Consider the following 17,109-nt stretch of genomic DNA (forward strand, 5'->3'; position numbering starts at 1 on the left):
TTTGAGTGCGAGTAAAGAACGGTGCTGGCTGTGAAGAAGTAAACAGTAAATGATGTACAATATGCCATTTTTAGCATAAAGTAGGTTAAAAATTATGTTTTACGTATGTATGTACATACAAGAGCGGCAAAAAGAAATAAGTTTGAGCAAACAGGAAATATGAAGCAGATGACTTACCAATCAGGAGGCTGAAAAATTGGCCAACGATACACCCTCCCTTTCCGACGCGCAGGCTTCCCCCCTGATCCGACCTGGGACTTTGAGCTCCGTCCACATATTCTTAGGTCCTTGGGTACTTTCAAAATGTGGGTACCATTCAGTGCATTCACAATATAACCAAATACACAAATATAACAACCAAATAACATTCGTTCACAATTATTCACTCTGCATCATTACTGTGAATAAAAATGAGTTACTCGGCAAATTACGACAGAAGTATGTCTAATATTTTCTAGTTATTATAATCTTTTCAAAAAATGGAGAAAATTCGTTCGAAAATCGCAAGCTGGACAGAATTGCTTGTGCAGGAGAAATTAAATGAAGTGGCAGCAGATATAATGGTAATAGCAAAGTCGTTTTTAAATAACATTGTAATCTCTATTGAGGCATATTTATTTAATCACGAAATGCTACTTTGATGTAAGAATTCTTTATAATTGTTAGTCTTGTTAGTTAACTCTTTTAATTTTTCAGAAAACTGTCACTGCAAAACCAGATGCACAATTAAACAGAGCTCTTTTTAGATTATTGTTGCATTTGGCTCACGTTGCCGATAAATGTATCAAGAAGAACCTTGAGATTGGAAAAGATATTTGGTTTCTAAGCATTCGTATTTGTTCCACTTTAGTGGATATACCAGATACAAGCAAGTTTTTGGCCAGTATCTATCACATCTCTCGTTGTTTAATGGAAATGGGTCTTTACAAAGAAGCTATAGAAGTCTGTGATTACATGTTTCCTGGAAAACTTGTTCGGGTCACATCAAATATTGAACGCACTATTTATTCAAAAACAGCAATGGTATGGCACATGAAAGCAGATCAAATGACTCAACAACTGACTGAAACAGTAGATAAACAAACTATTGAGAAATTGCTCATAATTATAAAATACGAACTACAAATACTGAGACATGCAAATGAACATTACTCCAAGCCTGTTCTCTCCAATTCCCAATATTATGTAGATAGAGTAAAAGTATTATGTCAAAACACAAAGCCAACCATATATAATATGTTCTGTAATGGCATAATTGATTGTCTACAACAATTAAATATTTCTGTTGAAATTGATGACGAGATTATCGTGTATCGTTACGTAATTTCCTTTATCAATAAAATTTCAGAAGGCAAAACTACTATAACTGACACGAAAGCAGCACATGATACATTAAAACGAGCCTGCGCCGCCTTTGAAAATTGCTTTGCAACCAATATCAAGTGCCACCGACATTTCCAAGTATATAAAAGAATATGTCTAGAACTTGTGAAGCCAGTTGACTTTCTTGATAAAAATCTAGCCAAAGTTATTAAAAACATAGTAACCGAGATGGAAATGAATCTTGAAAAGTTTGATAAGAAACAGCATGTTCCCATGTGGACTGCATACAAAATCGCTGAATTACTGCAGAGTCTATTTAACTATTGGGAGAACAGTGTTAAGAATGGAATCGAGAGTATCATTACTACCCAAGATGTATTGTATGCAATCGTGCGTTTAATTCTATGTATCAGTTCAATAATAGATTGCCAAACAGGTTTATGCAGGACATGTCCAGTTGGTAAATGTAAAGCAAAACGTGATGTCTTTAATGGCAGTGCGATTAGAACCAGGTGCTTGGGATTTATATCTATTGTATTATCTAAAAGTTTATCACAAATGAATGCATCTACAGCTCGAGAACTGATAGAAGAAAATATCAGAGCAGTGATCGAATTAAAGGATGTTGGATGTTTAGAGTGGATCCCGCTATGGATTCCTTCTGGCACAGTACTTTACAATTTAGGTTTCATCTATGAGCGAATATGTTATGAGGAGAGCGTGTCTTTGTATTCACTATTGTGTACATGTATTGTTCACTTAGAAGGAATTGGTACCTCTTCTACTCATCTTAAATTGAGCGCTTCTTACGGTAGCTCTATGTCTTGCGCACTGCATCACTTAACAAGTGTACATTTTAATAACAAAAAGTACCGAGAAGCCATGACCACTTGTGCTTTAAATGGCCTGCTAACTTACACAGAAGAGAACTCTAAGGCATTCCGCATGTGGGCATCCATAAAACATAAGAATAAGGACCCTGATAAAAACTCGGCGTTATCTATGCTTGGTTACCTCAGAATGAACAGTGAATCTCTTAAAGAGATAGGGGTGCAGATCAACCTGGAGCAGTACGATCTGCCTCAATTGTGTTTAAGAGAGATAAAGGGATTGCAGGGGTTCCGCAGCAATTTAATGCCTGCTCTGATAGTTGCAGTCAATGAGTTAGAACAATGTAAAGTGAATCCTATGCAATATGGTCTTGGTGTACTACTTCTTGGGTATCATTCCTTTGGTTGGCCCAATGTCTGCTCTATCTCTATGTATTTTCGGAAAGCTGTTTCTAAATTGAAAGAAGAACAAGCCGTCACATCTACACACCTGTTGTTGCAGGTTAGTTTTCAGTTTTTTGACTTTCTTGATGAATTGCAGAAAATTCGTGTACAGACTCAGACTGAAATGGAAAGTGCAAAGTATGCTTTGTATGCCCGACAACTCTCAGAAGATTTATCGGATGCATTGGTCGACAGCGTGGTCCCAGCATATACCAGGATCAACGTTAAGGAAAATGCTTGGCTCAAGTCTGACTTGACTAACATTTTACTGAGGTGGGGAAAATACGTCAAGAACGTGTCTGTAAGTTTGTCAGCTCGACCTTTTTCTATAAATAATTATGATTTAAATCAGTGATTTTAATCAGCTGATTTAAATCAGTGATTTTAATCAGCTGATTTAAATCATAACAGCCCCACTTGGAATGACTACGTGAAATTCAAGAACGCCCACGCTTCGACAGAACAGAATCAACCAGCAATGGGAATCAGAAATTGCCTTTGGCCTGGTTGCTGTAATTGCTGAATATTGCCGATTACATCGCTTTGAAGAAGAAGAAGTGCAGGCATTGAAGATTGCATTTTCCCTGGCCGATGCATTACCAAACCGCTGTGCACTCCTCAGTGGTAAAAGACTTTACTCAGAAATAATTAGATAAAGTAATAGAAATTGTGCATTTAAAATTTCAGTATGTTTAAAGTATTTTCTTTCAGTTGTTTCGCGAGCAATTATGTCAAGGCACATTGACGCCAAGTGGATTGCAGCTGCACAAGAAACGGTCGAAAGTCTGAAGGATACTGACAATGAACAGGACTCACTTGCCGTCGCTGAATTTTTCTTTAATTTAGCAGATTTCAATTTCGAGATCGGGAAGGTACGAATTGAGAAAGTCCGAGCCAATAAATGTTGACAGAGTATTAAAAAGATATAATTGGTGTTTCAGTGCGAGGAAGCTACAAAGCTATTTAATAATGCTATCGATAGAACAGGATTTGAACTTGTGAATAACTCACCTACGTATCTCCTTGGCATAGATGTAATACTACGTAATTATACATTACATTCTGAGGGCATCGACCAAAGAAAATGTTTGGCTTACATGGTGCGAAGCCTTTACTCCATGATTGGACTTGCGAATTACCCCATCCCTGTTACGTGTAAGTTTCGTAATTAGAACCAATTCTCGTATCGCGATTAGCAATGCAAAGAAAGATCAAGTAAGAATTTTATTAAATTTATATTTATTAACGGCAAGTATATAAATCAATCTTTTATTCTCAGGGAGTTTCAGTGCAGACCAACTCTACAGCTACGATATCCTCCTCTCTGCAACATGTAATCTAGCTTTAAGGATGAACGCACTTCTTACTTTTCGAGAGATCTCTATGCATTTGGTAGTACGTTTGAATAGCGCCCAAAAACTGGGAGCGACGTTACGTGTTGCAGAGTGCCTCAAGATGCTGTGCTTCCTTGATATTTCTCGTGCCCGAGTAGAAGACTGCGAGGTGAAGCTTCAAGGTTTGGAGCACATCCTGGGTACGGAGGACGTTTCACCATCTACAAACTCGACGACCAGTCTCGAATTCATGTCTGAGAAATTCTTGGTAGACTTGACGAGAAACGCAAGAATTGAACAGAACGACGCCTCGCCTGTTCTCCGGAGGAAACCTTATATCCCTCCGGCTTTTCTCGAACACGTAAATTGTGACTGTTACAAATGTACGAATATTGCATACCAACATCTCGTCTTCTCCAGCACTCACATTAGAGCTCAACTATATGCCTTGCAACAACAGTCCAAGTTGGCTACACTTTTCTTCCTCGGTGCTTACCAATTGAGGATGCGATTACTGAAAAAGGAGAGCACGTTGCAGCACGTCAGAAATCTTCATTATAAAATGGTGGAATACGTTCAATTTCTACTCGATTACGCTCGTTTTCTGATTATTGATTCGCCGGAAGAACTTGAGGGACCGTTTTCTTTTATTACAGAGGCTTTTAATGTATGCCTCAATTACAGACTGCAAAGTCATCCAATTTATTTCACGGTGAAAGAATTCGCTTTGGAAATGCGTTTCTTGAGTCAATACGATGAGCGCAATGATGCTAAGTTCACAGTGTCTCATGTAGACGAAGCAGGGAGTAATTATGAGTCCGAATCGGAGAAAAATAAGAGTACAGCTTTGTGTGTTACTCCTACGACTGCTAAGAGGAATATAAAGCCTAAATCCATTAGACGAATTAAGAGTCCGCCTATTTTAAAATTAACCGCGCCTGGTGCACCTGATAGTGAAGATGAGGACGAGATGTTTAAGCCAAAACTTGAGAGACCGATACGTCGAAGAATCATCGAGGATGAGTACGAAGAAAGTCCTGCAAAAATTAAAACTGAGGAAAAACCTAGTAGTAGAGTAACTTTACCACCTGCTGTTAAAAGTAAGGCGTTAGATGTTACTCCTACTACCTCATCATCGTCCACTGTAAAACCAGGAACGAGTAAATCCTCTACTGGGAGGAAAACTTCTCCAGAGGCTCCCACCGATGAATCTGGATCGTTACAAGGATTGACCAAATCGCTGAAAGTATTATCTCTCGAAGGACCTGCAGGAGATACTCAATCTAAGCGTCAAACAAGAGCTCGAAAAAATAATGCACCTAGATCAACTGCATTCACCGTTGCTTGCGATTCTCCCGTCAAAAAGGATGGTAATTTATTTCCCTTTAATCTATTCCATTTCCTATTAAAATGACACCGGTAAAACTGACGAAACATTAAATTGACATCCATTTTTACAGATGCAAATAAGACATATTGCATTTACCCAAAGAGATCTACTCGACTTAAGAATGAGCACTTGACTCCCAGCGGCGATATGGAGAAATTGAATACTCCTGGTGTCCCATTCAAGGAAGAACACACAGAAGAAACTAATAGTTCATCCATTACGAAAATTAATCCAATTCCTGCAACAGTGTCGGCAGGTATTAGTAGCGATAAGGAAAGTATCTCAGTGCCAGATGGACTTACAATCAAAAGAATTACACGTCGAGCTTCTAGTCGAATTAAAAGCGGATCCTCTTCCGGTATAGATTCCGAGCAAACGTCTAGTGAAAAATCTGCTGAATCGAATTCACAATCCGCTAAAAAAGATGGAACCAACGATAGAATGTTAAGGAGGAAAAAACGAGCATAAAAACGCCTCTTGTAGAATGTTTTATATATATACTATTTATAATTATTTTTAGCAAAAATTAAAGCTCCCTAATAAAAACGGTTACTATATTTGTTTAAACCGAGAAACTTGAACGAATAAGCAAATGCATGAAAAACTCTCGGCTACAATTTGCACACTTGAATTTCGAATAATAGTACAAGATGTGATGGAAAATTGTAGATGTAATAGTTATTTAAAACAGAATGTAATATATTTTATAATCAATTATGTATAGCTCAAAGAGAAAATATTTTGATACTGTTCTGGTTTAAGTATCTACCATTGTTTAGCTACACTGAGACTGTACATGGTTCCCGTTTTTAACAAGCTATAAAGATGTATATCTATTAAAAGTAAAAAAAAGATCAGATTATTTTAAAGTAAATGTTAACTGTATGCACAAGCTCAGTGCCTTAAGTTTCGTTTAAACAGTCCAAGAGGGTTGTAAACTCTCTGCATTTTGTTTCACTGACACCGAATGCGAATTTATCAGAAAATATTTATTAAAATAAGATATATATACATTAATATATTTTAAAGTATATACACGATTGATCGGAAGAAAGATTTGACGAGCGATCGCGTAATAACATTTTCGTCAAAGGCACTGCCTTAACATAGATCGATATAAGTTGTATAATAAATTTTGTTCGATTTTCCGCATACACACGATATAAATAGCAGTGCATTGAGTTCCGGTTAAAATATCTTACAAACTCAGACGTGATCGTTAAGATATAAGGTGACCCCTTGTCATCGCTCCGTTGTAATAGCTAAATATCACACAAAGAAAATTTACTCAACCTGCGTACCTCGCAATAGACTTCTCGTAATTTTGGGCACGACTTAAAATTGGTATCAAGAGGCAATTATGATTTTTCTTGATTATAAAGGAACAAGATAAGTGAAAGAGATCGACAGCTGTCTGGTTTCCTGGGATGCAACGTTGCCAGTTTCTTCCTGAACGAAAATATATACATCTATATATAAAAAAAAACAATCACCTTGGTGTTTAGTAATTTCACAAAGCTTAAAAACATTTTCCCTTATCATAACAACGACTAAGGGAGTCCAAACATTTAGTCGGTCTTTCGATACGGTTAGAAAAAGCATTTTCACAATTGGAAGCATTGAATTTAAAAGAGATTGGTAACTTTTTTCCGATTTTACCACAGCTATGCTTTTAAATACTAGACATTAATGATCACAATGCTCTAGTACGTTTTATCCTTTTATATTATACATGAATAAATGCCATCGTTTCCACTAAAAGATAACGACTGACTCTGGCAATCGGTGGATCACAGAATATCATCTTTTCTCAGTTAAAAAGACAGCAATCTGTCTCTGAGATGACTTATTAGACTTAAACTGAACGATGAGCTTAGTACATGATCAAGTCAAAATAAAAATACGAATTAAAATTAAAATGAGAACATTCTAATCTAGAACATTAAGCAATGAGCACGCTTTCTGAAACATACGCGACGCATTACCTTTTTGTAACATTTAATCTTTTACATTAAAAAACGATTCATGCATCATTTGCAGTAAATTTCAGCAATTTCGTTTTGAACAGACAAAAACTGTGCACAAAAGGCATTAACGTAGACTTTTATCGGTCTTCCCAAGATATGTAATGTATGTACTGAATGAGGCGCGTAAAAGTATATACACTTATACTCTGAACGTTATACTACTTTAGATGTACTAAACTAAGCATTAAATCTAAATCCCATGGCAACGCTGCTTTAAAGATTTACTTTTCCTATAAATCCTATCGTTCCCTAACCTGTTTGAAGGTTGACACTCAACTGTATAAATTAACACAATAAACTACTGGACTGAAGCAAATTTAAACACGAAAAGGAATTCAATAATTTCATCTAACAATAATGCCAAACTTCATCCATATATTGCCCAATGGGAGTCGATTGGAGCGGCGTCAAGACCTACAATCTACAGATCGATGTAATTTGTGCAAGAACGAGATGTCCCGGCAAGGTCCTCAGCGAGTTCAAGAGCTCTTGCAGCAGCTTCCTCTTGCGTTTTAGCGAGCTCCATTAGAGCCAATGCACCTAGCCATTTCTGATTATCCTCTGGCATTGACAACTTAACTTGCCTATCACCGTGCCCTATTACTTCAACTTTGACATCTGCTTCTTCTCTGAAATTGTTAGGCTCCTTCTTTATCTCACGATCTCCTGAATTGCAGGTGCTGCCTGCCAACATCAGTACAGTAGGTCTGACATTGTTTTCAGTATTACAGCAAGACTTGGTGTACACAATTGGAGACTCCGTGTTAACATTTTCCACAGTGTTCAGGGTGATACCTGCGGTAGGTGCATCAACATCCCAGAATCTCCTCTGTCCTGGCGAAACAACGGTGGAAACTCGAACATCGACATTCGCTTCACAGGGAGCTCTGTCAAATTGACATCGTTGATTCAAAAATGACTCGCACGGTGTACAGATTCCTAATTGAGGATCATTTTGATTATCTGATGCCTGAATGTTCCAGGTAAGATGAGAGATTGCTGTAGGTGCACCACCTTCCTCGGAAAGTCTTGCAGAGGATGTTGCTTCGGAGTCCTCTTGGGAAATATCTGTCGTAGAAGCTATCCAATGAGGATGAGACGTATCAAACATGCGACGTGCTCCCAGACCCTCGCAACTTGAAACATAGGATTCCCCAATGGAACGAACATCTCGACGAGGCTTTACAGATTGCTGCTCTAAACAAGCTTCCCTCAACCATCGCTTCTTTGGCTGCAACCTATCTAGAGGACGTCTCAAAGGTGTCACTGGAAGTTTTGACGTGGAGGTCGCTTCTTCATCTTCGGAAACTTGAAGAACGGTGCATGCTTCTGTAGGATCTTCATCCTGGCTGTCTTCTTGACTGTCTTGACCACTCTCATACCTTCTCTGACTTGGAGGAGTGCGGTCTACGTTTTCTTGTTCGCCCTCTGCATCCATTACCAGACCTTTTCTTGACTTGGCCCTCTTAAGACTCTCTACGTTACTCTTCCAAGACTTCTTCTTACGCTCTCCTTTACCCGTTGGTGTTTTGTCTTCACGTTCCCTAGACATCTTGTAGCGCTCAAGCCATCGTGCTATATCATGAGACAACTCCGTGTTCCCAGATACAGGTTTCAATACAAAGTCGTCTGACCGAGTCAGAGTAGCGTATGGATGGTCTGGACAATGTCTGTTGGCATGAGTGAATCGCATTTCACAGCCAGGCTCAGTGCACAAAAATGGCTTTTCTCCAGTGTGCAGCCTCTGATGTGTTTTCAATTGTCCAGACTGAGTAAAGGCTTTCGTGCACCCAGGGTAATCACAGGGGTATGGGCGCTCTCCTGAAATATTAAATTACATATGCCTTTTAGAATTCCGTACAGGAACATGCAATCCAATATTAAAATAAAATGTACTTATAGACAAATTTTTGAAAACGTGATACACATTTGACTAAATATGTACTACGATAATTATTTTTCAGCTACAAAGAGAGAATGATCTGGGAGGAATACTCCATCTTTCATCAATTATTAGGCTAGAACGGCAGCGAAGGCTAGTCCAGTAAGAGTTTATTTTCATCATAATTGTATAACAACAGACAATCTATTAAAGAAAAAAAGGAAAAAGGGAATACGAAAAAACCTACAATAGTCTGGAAGCCATAAAAAAAGCAAAACATGGAAAACCCACTTGGGCGAAGCATTAAACGCCGTTGAGGGAGCTCGCACAAGCAGAAAAGTAAAATGGCGCGTCTACGGTCGATTAAATTTCGGATCTTTAACGGCGTATCGAATTCCACGCTTCGTGTGGGCGTCCTGTGTTGCGCCGCGTGCACATGCGCGCCAGAATCACGGGGCCGCGCGCAAATGGCGGCAACTAGCCAATAAATACGCGCGCCTGAAATGCGCGCGCAGCACGCCGCGACACCTCCGCAAGCGAACGGCGCGCGACGGCGAAGCATGCGCGCCCGCGATCCCTAACCTCTCCTGTTCGCGCGGCCGATCGCATTCAAAGTTCAGCACTGGATCCGAACGTACCTGTATGCGTGCGCAGATGTGCTTGCAGACTCTTCTCCCGAGGGAAGACTCGGTTGCAGTAGGTACACTTGATGCTGCTGGGAGAGGTAGAGCCCTGCATCATGAGGTTCGACAAAGCGTCAGCCCTGGGTCTGCCTCTGCGATGACTCTCGGATCCGCCGGATCGTGGCGCACCACCGGAGCGCGTCGCCGCGCCGCCGTGGTCCCTGTACTCCGGAGAGGAACACGAACTACCCGGACTCAGGTTCGCATTGCGCGCCTCTTCGCCCCAGTTCCAGGGATACAGCATCGTGTCGCACATCGGTGGACTACGAGGCAACGCCTCCGCCAGCGAGCGCGATTCCCGCTTCGGAGTGCGCAGCTCCATTCGGGACTGCTCCAACCTCAAATCCTGGACAGATCCCCCAATGCCGCTCTCACCTCCACCGCCAGTGCACTCAGGAACAAAGCACGACGCCACGAGTCGCCCTCACTCAGACCTCCGCGCCGCGCCGACCGCGTGCAACTGCTCAACCGCCAAAATTTACGTTGGCAACGATGGCCGCGTGCTCTTGTGCTCGCCACGCGCGGTACACTCCGCTTAAAAACTTTCACTTTTAAAACGAAGTATCACCGATCGTCCCTACGCTTCTCGTCCGTTCTTGCCGCAGAAGCGACCTACTCGCTCGATAGAACCCTCCAAACGATATTTTCAACCGATTTGCGCCCGGCAAGTTCAAAACCTCGGCGTCGAAGAGTTCCGCGGGCAGCAGCGCGTCGTCGTCCGTTGTAAACGCGACCTAACCTCAAACTTGACGGTGCCGCGTGCGCGACCTGGCTTCCCGCGCTTTTGGTCCCGCCGGCCGGCCGGCCGGCGGAGGGGAACAGGTTTCGGATTCCGGGGTCCGATCCCAGGAATTTCTGCTCAAATTGACACAGGCCGTCCTTTCGTCCACGATTCGATGCCTCGGAAAAGCTCGCGAGTCGGTATTTTCAGTCGGCAAACGCGGTCACTTGGAGAAGTCGAAGAACGTGCGAGCGTGAGAGAGAGAGCGAGCGTGCACCGCGCCAGCGCAAGAAAGATGGCACGTCGGTTTAGCAGTGGGGGACGACTCCCGGCGCGTCGGAGCGCGCTTGTGAAAACCTACCCGTCGGTAAAGAGGGTCGCTGCGACAGCCCGATAAGAAAATCGCCAATTTATCATGCGAAAGGTTTTCTTTTGCGAAACTGGCCACGGGAAAATTCGTCCATGCATTTTAGGTTGACATTGTCACCGGCCGCGGCATCAATCGATGGTTGCAGAGAAATATCTCGATTTCGGTGGGGGAAGCGAGCGCTGGGTGCAAGAGGCCGGCCGCGGTCCCTCCCCGAAGCCGGAGCAGACCTCGTGGTGGACTATCCGCTCGGCTCCGTTCGGCTCGGCCATATTGGAATCTTGGATGTCTCCGCCGCACGGGGGCTCGAGAGCAGCCGTAAGTTCTTCGCACAGTCCTCGAGGCAGGGAGGATTAAGGAGTGCACCATGGAGTACAGCATCACCGTGACCAACAAGTTCTTGCTTGCCCTCGACGAGGACGAGGACCCTCTCGAGGTGCTCAAGGTCCGTGAGCAGGAGAAGGAGGCGCGCAAGAAGGAGAAGCTCTCCGAGAAGGAGAACAAGAGCAAACTGCCTGAGGCCCAGAAGCAGGCTGCCGATAAAAAAGCCCAGAAGAACCGCGTCATCAAGGATACTCAGCAGCAGCCCTCGAAAATCCAGGAAGCTAAGAAGGAGCAAGGTTAGAAACGCGGCTCGAGAGCTCGGCCGACCTCGTGCCGAGCGGCCAGCGATGGCCGTCCGGCACGAGGCCTCGGCGCTCGTTAGTCCGCCCGCGTAATATTCTGTACGACCTTTTTATTTCGTCTTGTCGAGGATATTCCGATTGCGAGAACCGTTCGCTATCCGATCGACCGATTGTTCTTTAGATGTTCGCTAGTTGGGGAAAGTCGGAATCACGGAACGAGGAGGCACGAGCCGCGTGTCGCGCGAGAGCTCGATTGGGGAGAGCGTGGTCTTAAACGGTGATACCGCGGCTTTTAAGCGAGGCCTTGATCGCCTTTGATAGAGTTTGCTTTACTTCTCCGCGATTTACGCAGTTATTGATCCAATGTGGGGATAAGATTGCTCCTCGGTATTTTCATGTAAGAAATAAAAGTATCGGAGAGCCAAAAGAGCTCTGTCTATTTTGACCAGTATGAACCGACGAGAGGATGTATATATTATATGTTTGGAGATTTTAGTGGGTTTTGATCCATCACCGTGTGCTCGGTTCGTGGCTTGTAAAGTTATTTAAAAGTATTGAAATTTTGATCAGACTCACTTTTGTTTATACCATATTAACTCTTGTTGAGTGGAACTGTTTGATATTCTTGGTATTTGTTCACTCATATATTGATTTCTACCAATTTTAGTTGGTAATAACTGTTTCTAATGACGCTTGTTCTTTAGTCGAAAAGAAACCTTCTACGCCAAGAGCTGCTGGCGGAGAACGCAACGTTAAATTCTCTGGTGAATCCAGGGAAGAACACAATAACAGGCGTAATCGTGAAGATGGAGAGAGACCTCCTCGAGGACAAGGGGGAGAATTGAGACGAGGACCTTCTGGGTTGGTTTTTAGAGAACTTGTTTACTTAAAAGTATTACGTTTTGTGAACTGCATTCTGTGTGTGCAATCGTCTCATTATGCTTTGGACCCTTCTATTATTTAGGAAGAGAGATAACCTCTTACATAGAGCTCTTTGTTTACAGAGAAGGCCGGGATACTCGCGAGTTTCGAGGCTCTGGGGACACTCTTCGTGGAGAATTCGGTGAACGTCGGGGTCGTGGAGGACCTCGGGGAGCTGGAGGAAGAGGCCGCGGTGGACCTCGCGGACGCGGTGGGTTTGACAATCGTGGAAAACGAGAATTCGACCGTCAATCAGGATCGGATAAAACGTATGTATTGACCTTTAATACCCTGTTTCTCTTTTAAATTTGACGTAGTTACTCAATTTATCCGAATGAAGCAGCTGTGGATCTATGCAAATTAATAAACAGTATTAGCTGTAATTATACTTTCCAATTCACCCTGCTTCATTGGGGGTAATGAGCAGAAAGAGGAAAGAATTGAATGACGAGCTGCGGTAAATGGCATTCATCATGGTGGATTAATTAAAATTCATTGGATCAAGTAAAGTTTAAGAAAGAAACCATACGGATCTAAACTTTTCGAATCTTCGATGTTGCAAAACTTGCAAGTAATCGGCGAATTAAAAATCTGTTACAATGTTTTTGTTAGCGTTCGTACATAGTCGAAAACTGACAACATATGTCATTTTGTTGCTCATGTCTGTAAGTGGGCAGCCGAGGTAAGGATTATCGCCAGACAGGAATAAATCGTTGCATGCGTTCGTCCGTTCGTTTCCTTCCTTTCAAGCTCGCAGTAATTTTGCTGCGATTAAATTAACATACTCTGTATCTTTGATTATTACATTCTGTATGAGTATATCCGATTTCAATGTATACGCCGATCGTTAATGAAAGCAGGCATGGTTACAGCGGGATCAAGCCGGTGGACAAGAAGGATGGCGCTGGCAGCCACAACTGGGGAACTCACAATGACGAGATCGAGTAAGTTGACCATTTCGCGGCTGAATTATTATTATTAGAAACAGAGAGACTATCATGTGTCGCGACCGAATCGTTATTATCATCGAAGGTAAAAAGACAATCATAAAGTATCTTTCTACTTTCGTAATCATGCACAAGTCCAGTGGTAATTTTGAATCGAAATTCAAATTTCTTAGATCTTTTTGTAGCACATATTCCACGTTTGGACTGCCGTCGATGACGTAGAGCGTTCTTCAGCCCGTCGAACGATCGACTTTAAGGCGTTCTCTCCCTTTCAGAGAAAGTCTGAATCAAGACAACCAGGACTGGGCAAACGAGAAGCCAGAGGGCGGCGAGGCTCCGCCGGCCCCTGCCGAGGGCAAGGAAGGCGAGACCGCCCCCGCTGAAACGACCGCCGAGGAAAAACCTGCCGAGGAGGAGTCTCGCGTGCTTACTCTGGACGAATGGAGGGCTCTGCAGAACAACCGTGCGAAGCCGCAGTACAACCTGCGCAAAGCCGGCGAGGGAGAGGATCTCTCCCGCTGGAAGAAAATGTACGCTCTCGAGAAAAAGAAGGAGGGCGCCGAAGAGGAAGACGAGGAGGAGGAGGACTACGACGTGGCCGCGGAGTATCCGCAGCGCGTCGGCAGACAGAAGCGCGTCCTCGACATCGAGTTCCAGTTCAGCGACTCGCGACGTGGTTCCGGCGGCCGCGGTAGCCGGGGAGGGCGCGGCGGTCGCGGCGAGCGCGCTAACAGCCGTGGCTTTGGAAACCGCGGCCCCCCCAGGGAAGGCGACCCGCGGGCCACCCCCTCGGTGAGCACCGCCGTCCTCGACGGCTCTTTTTTTTCCAACCCCTTTTCTTCGTCTTTCGGAGAGGACTGGAGAGTTACATCAAGTACTATTTGCATTCTACACACGCTACTGGTGTAGAGCTCCCTTTTATGTATTTATAGAAACAGTTCAGTCAACTATTTCTCCAATAGTCGTGCCTTTCAAAAGGGATTTTTCTGTATATTTTTATATTCGGTTAATTTCCTTATGAAAAAGAGACTCGTAGCGTCGGTGTGAAATGAATTGTGCGTATGAGTTGCAGGCCGTACAGACGGAGCAGAGGTCGCCGCGAGGACGTCAGAACGCCCCGAAGGTTGACGACGAGCACGACTTCCCTTCCCTGGGATAAGCAAGAGGGTAGTCCAGGTGAGACTGTACAGTCCTGCTAATGTTATCACCGCCGACAGTCTATCATCGATAAGAACCGTTATTGATGCATAATACAGTACACCTTTGCAAATAATACGTAACACGGAGACGGACACCGAGCAAAAAGAGAAAAAAAACGTAAAGATAAAAGAAAAGAGAGAAGATAAAAACTCGCGAGGGCGCGGGAGGGCGCCATATTAATAAGGATCAATAAATATGACGTGACCACACGAGTGAACCATCAGAAACGATCTCTCGTACTTGTCGGAGCATGGAAAAAATGTTAGGCAGTAGTTTCTAAAGGTAAACTAGTCCACGAGAGAGAGCGATGGGGGAAAGAGACGAGGAACGCCAGTACGCACCCGGTGCTGGGCAAAACGATGTAGTTGGAAATAATCGAAATACCGATTTCGATGACCTATTTCACGTGGGAGGTGCTTAGGCAAGTATTTCGAAGACGTCTCGTTTCCTCGCGAGATGATTACCGAGGTTTCTCCTTGAAATTACGCCTTTACAGGGGGTCGTTGAGAGAGACTATTCCATCTCTCTGTGAGCATTTATTCCTTTTTTTACGTATGTATCGAGGTTCGTTTTAAGATTGGTCGTATGTATCTGCAATTTGCTTAGTTTTCACCCATTTCCTCCGCGTGAAAGACGCATGCCAGCTTTTAGGAGCGCTCAACCTCTCGTGTCAAATAGTTTCCCTCGAAAATGGGGCCCAGCACCGGAACTGGCCTGTGCGTAGATAGAGGGAAAGTGAAAAAGATGCAAGGAGCGCGGAGCGAACGAATACGCAGATCAACGTGTAAGAGCGACCGAACAAGAAGGATATCGTGGTTGCTCAAAGTAACTACGACCGCGATACGCGTTAACACCTCGGATAGTCAAATTAAATTAAAGATACTGAAGAACCGAAGAAAGAAAAAAAAGAAACACTATATTTTCCAATAGGAAAGTGTCATTATTTAAGAACGATATGCAGCGTAGCTGGGAAAGAAAGAAAGAGCGAGAGGAAGAAAGAGTACGTGTGTGCGTGAGTGAGAGAAAAATTTTACCAGGTTCCAAGAGATAGGAAGAAAAAGGGGAGGGGGGGAAATAATAAAAACCGAGGTTCCCTTATCAATTTTAATTTTAATATCATATCTATGGCCTAAAGAGGCTCGACCCTGTATACGTCTCGGACGCGTGCATAGTACTTCTCTTTAGGCACGTTAATTTGAAAAAGCGAGAGAGAGAAAGAGAGATATCCACTGCGTCTTGTAATACTTCGGCATGGTGTTTAGGACCGGCCTTCCTCCTAAGGAGTTAATATCACGAGAAGAGAAAAATCCAAGTCTATTGTCCCTCGGCTTTCGGATCACCCGCGATTTTGGCTACGACGGTGACGAAGACGACGCCTAGAGATACACCAAGAGGAGGCGAGCAATGACGCCGGAAGGCAAGGTCTGATATCGGATACCTGCGAACGCTCCGCTATGAGCTTGTAAGAATTATGGAAGGTTTAGGGGGCGGTCATTTTTTGTCTCGTTTCTCTTCCTTTTATTTTTTTTACCGTCCGAGGTCGCCGACGACTCAGTTTCTTGCGTAACCTTTGGAATGGGGAGCAGGGAACCGCTCGGAACTCTGTCGTAGGTATTCCGGGCCGAAGAAATCCTCCTACCGAGAAAATTGTATCGCATCGACTAGCGTTCGGTACAATGAAAGAATGTCTTGGTCGTCTCCTAAGAACGTACAATTTTCTCGGTCGAAAATAATTCGGTCTGGCCTTGCATTTAGAAAGTCCTGGGACGGTTCTCTTCTAAGGGAACTTGGAGCAATGGCGAGAAACTGTAACGTCGGTAAGCCCGCGTGGTAAAACAGTCATCTTTGCGAAACCCCATAAGAAACGACGAAAGCAAATAGCGAGAGCGAATCGGAGAACGTTCTCTTAAGCGCCCGAATGCTCCGGGACGAGTTTGTAACGATTAATGCAACCCCCAAGCTCGACAGCGATATCTCAGAAAGCAGTTTTTACGCATACGTTTGTACGGACACGCAGCTCGAGCGAACCAGTGAGAGAAAAATGTACTAAACGGGGGAAAGGGAGAGCCTCCGTACCCCGCGAATTCAGTCCGATATATATGATTACACGTTATACCGTGATTATACAATTACTTATTGTCACCGATCGCCACTCCTTTTTTCATTATAAAACCGCTATATTGATTATCTACTACGTTTGTTATATACGTTAAATACGAGTCTGCCAAATGAATTCCGCATACCCGCTCCACCCTACAGTGAAAAGCAGATGTTACGATACTATTTGAATCTTAGGTATATGTGTAAATAACATGATATTTACAGAATAAATTGTGACAAGACTAAACGAGAGTCCCGTTCACTCGATGCAATTCATGGACTTCGTCGTCGGGACCTGCGAATCGTAAGTTTCA

The 17,109-nt window shown here is 43.3% G+C and overlaps 3 protein-coding genes across 5 annotated transcripts; 2 read left to right on the forward strand and 1 right to left on the reverse strand.

Moving 5' to 3' along the window:
• Window positions 1-306: 306 nt before the first annotated feature.
• LOC105698439 lies at window positions 307-6,201 on the forward strand. Its single transcript, XM_012422694.1, has 7 exons — window positions 307-563; window positions 697-2,898; window positions 3,059-3,221; window positions 3,309-3,469; window positions 3,539-3,752; window positions 3,877-5,301; window positions 5,392-6,201. Exons 1-7 carry the CDS (start codon window positions 480-482, stop codon window positions 5,787-5,789), a joined length of 4,647 nt encoding a protein of 1,548 aa, XP_012278117.1. The 5' UTR covers window positions 307-479; the 3' UTR covers window positions 5,790-6,201.
• A 94-nt stretch (window positions 6,202-6,295) lies between these two features.
• On the reverse strand, window positions 6,296-10,926 carry LOC105698440. The gene is made up of 2 exons (XM_012422695.2): window positions 9,869-10,926; window positions 6,296-9,169 (listed from the first exon to the last, which is right to left on the reverse strand). The coding sequence occupies exons 1-2, from the start codon at window positions 10,233-10,235 to the stop codon at window positions 7,770-7,772; spliced, it is 1,767 nt and encodes a 588-aa protein (XP_012278118.1). The 5' UTR covers window positions 10,236-10,926; the 3' UTR covers window positions 6,296-7,769.
• A 291-nt stretch (window positions 10,927-11,217) lies between these two features.
• On the forward strand, window positions 11,218-17,047 carry LOC105698461 (plasminogen activator inhibitor 1 RNA-binding protein). Of its 3 annotated transcripts, XM_012422745.1 has the most exons (7): window positions 11,218-11,621; window positions 12,332-12,488; window positions 12,632-12,817; window positions 13,409-13,492; window positions 13,771-14,287; window positions 14,568-14,671; window positions 15,958-17,047. In XM_012422745.1, the coding sequence occupies exons 1-6, from the start codon at window positions 11,369-11,371 to the stop codon at window positions 14,652-14,654; spliced, it is 1,284 nt and encodes a 427-aa protein (XP_012278168.1). In that variant the 5' UTR covers window positions 11,218-11,368; the 3' UTR covers window positions 14,655-14,671; window positions 15,958-17,047. The 3 variants fall into 3 exon arrangements, with proteins under 3 accessions (XP_012278168.1, XP_012278167.1, XP_012278169.1); XM_012422744.1 differs by having other exon boundaries at window positions 14,568-17,047; XM_012422746.1 differs by having other exon boundaries at window positions 13,421-13,492; window positions 14,568-17,047.
• The last annotated feature ends 62 nt before the right edge of the window (window positions 17,048-17,109 follow it).

Source organism: Orussus abietinus, unplaced genomic scaffold (genome assembly GCF_000612105.2).
Source record: "Orussus abietinus isolate OABI.00-Male unplaced genomic scaffold, Oabi_2.0 scaffold62, whole genome shotgun sequence".
NCBI classification, from domain to species: domain Eukaryota; kingdom Metazoa; phylum Arthropoda; class Insecta; order Hymenoptera; family Orussidae; genus Orussus; species Orussus abietinus.

Bases quoted from the DNA above. Each gene is read 5' to 3' on its own strand.
- LOC105698440 (XM_012422695.2), bottom strand. From the start codon at position 10,235: ATGGAGCTGCGCACTCCGAAGCGGGAATCGCGCTCGCTGGCGGAGGCG. The intron at 9,170-9,868 runs GTACGTTCGGAT...TTAATATTTCAG, and splicing joins ACATCTGCGCACGCATACAG to GAGAGCGCCCATACCCCTGT.
- LOC105698439 (XM_012422694.1), top strand. From the start codon at position 480: ATGGAGAAAATTCGTTCGAAAATCGCAAGCTGGACAGAATTGCTTGTG. The intron at 564-696 runs GTAATAGCAAAG...TTAATTTTTCAG, and splicing joins AAGTGGCAGCAGATATAATG to AAAACTGTCACTGCAAAACC. The intron at 2,899-3,058 runs GTAAGTTTGTCA...ACGCTTCGACAG, and splicing joins AATACGTCAAGAACGTGTCT to AACAGAATCAACCAGCAATG.
- LOC105698461 (XM_012422744.1), top strand. From the start codon at position 11,369: ATGGAGTACAGCATCACCGTGACCAACAAGTTCTTGCTTGCCCTCGAC. The intron at 13,493-13,770 runs GTAAGTTGACCA...TCTCCCTTTCAG, and splicing joins ACTCACAATGACGAGATCGA to AGAAAGTCTGAATCAAGACA. The intron at 14,288-14,567 runs GTGAGCACCGCC...TATGAGTTGCAG, and splicing joins ACCCGCGGGCCACCCCCTCG to GCCGTACAGACGGAGCAGAG.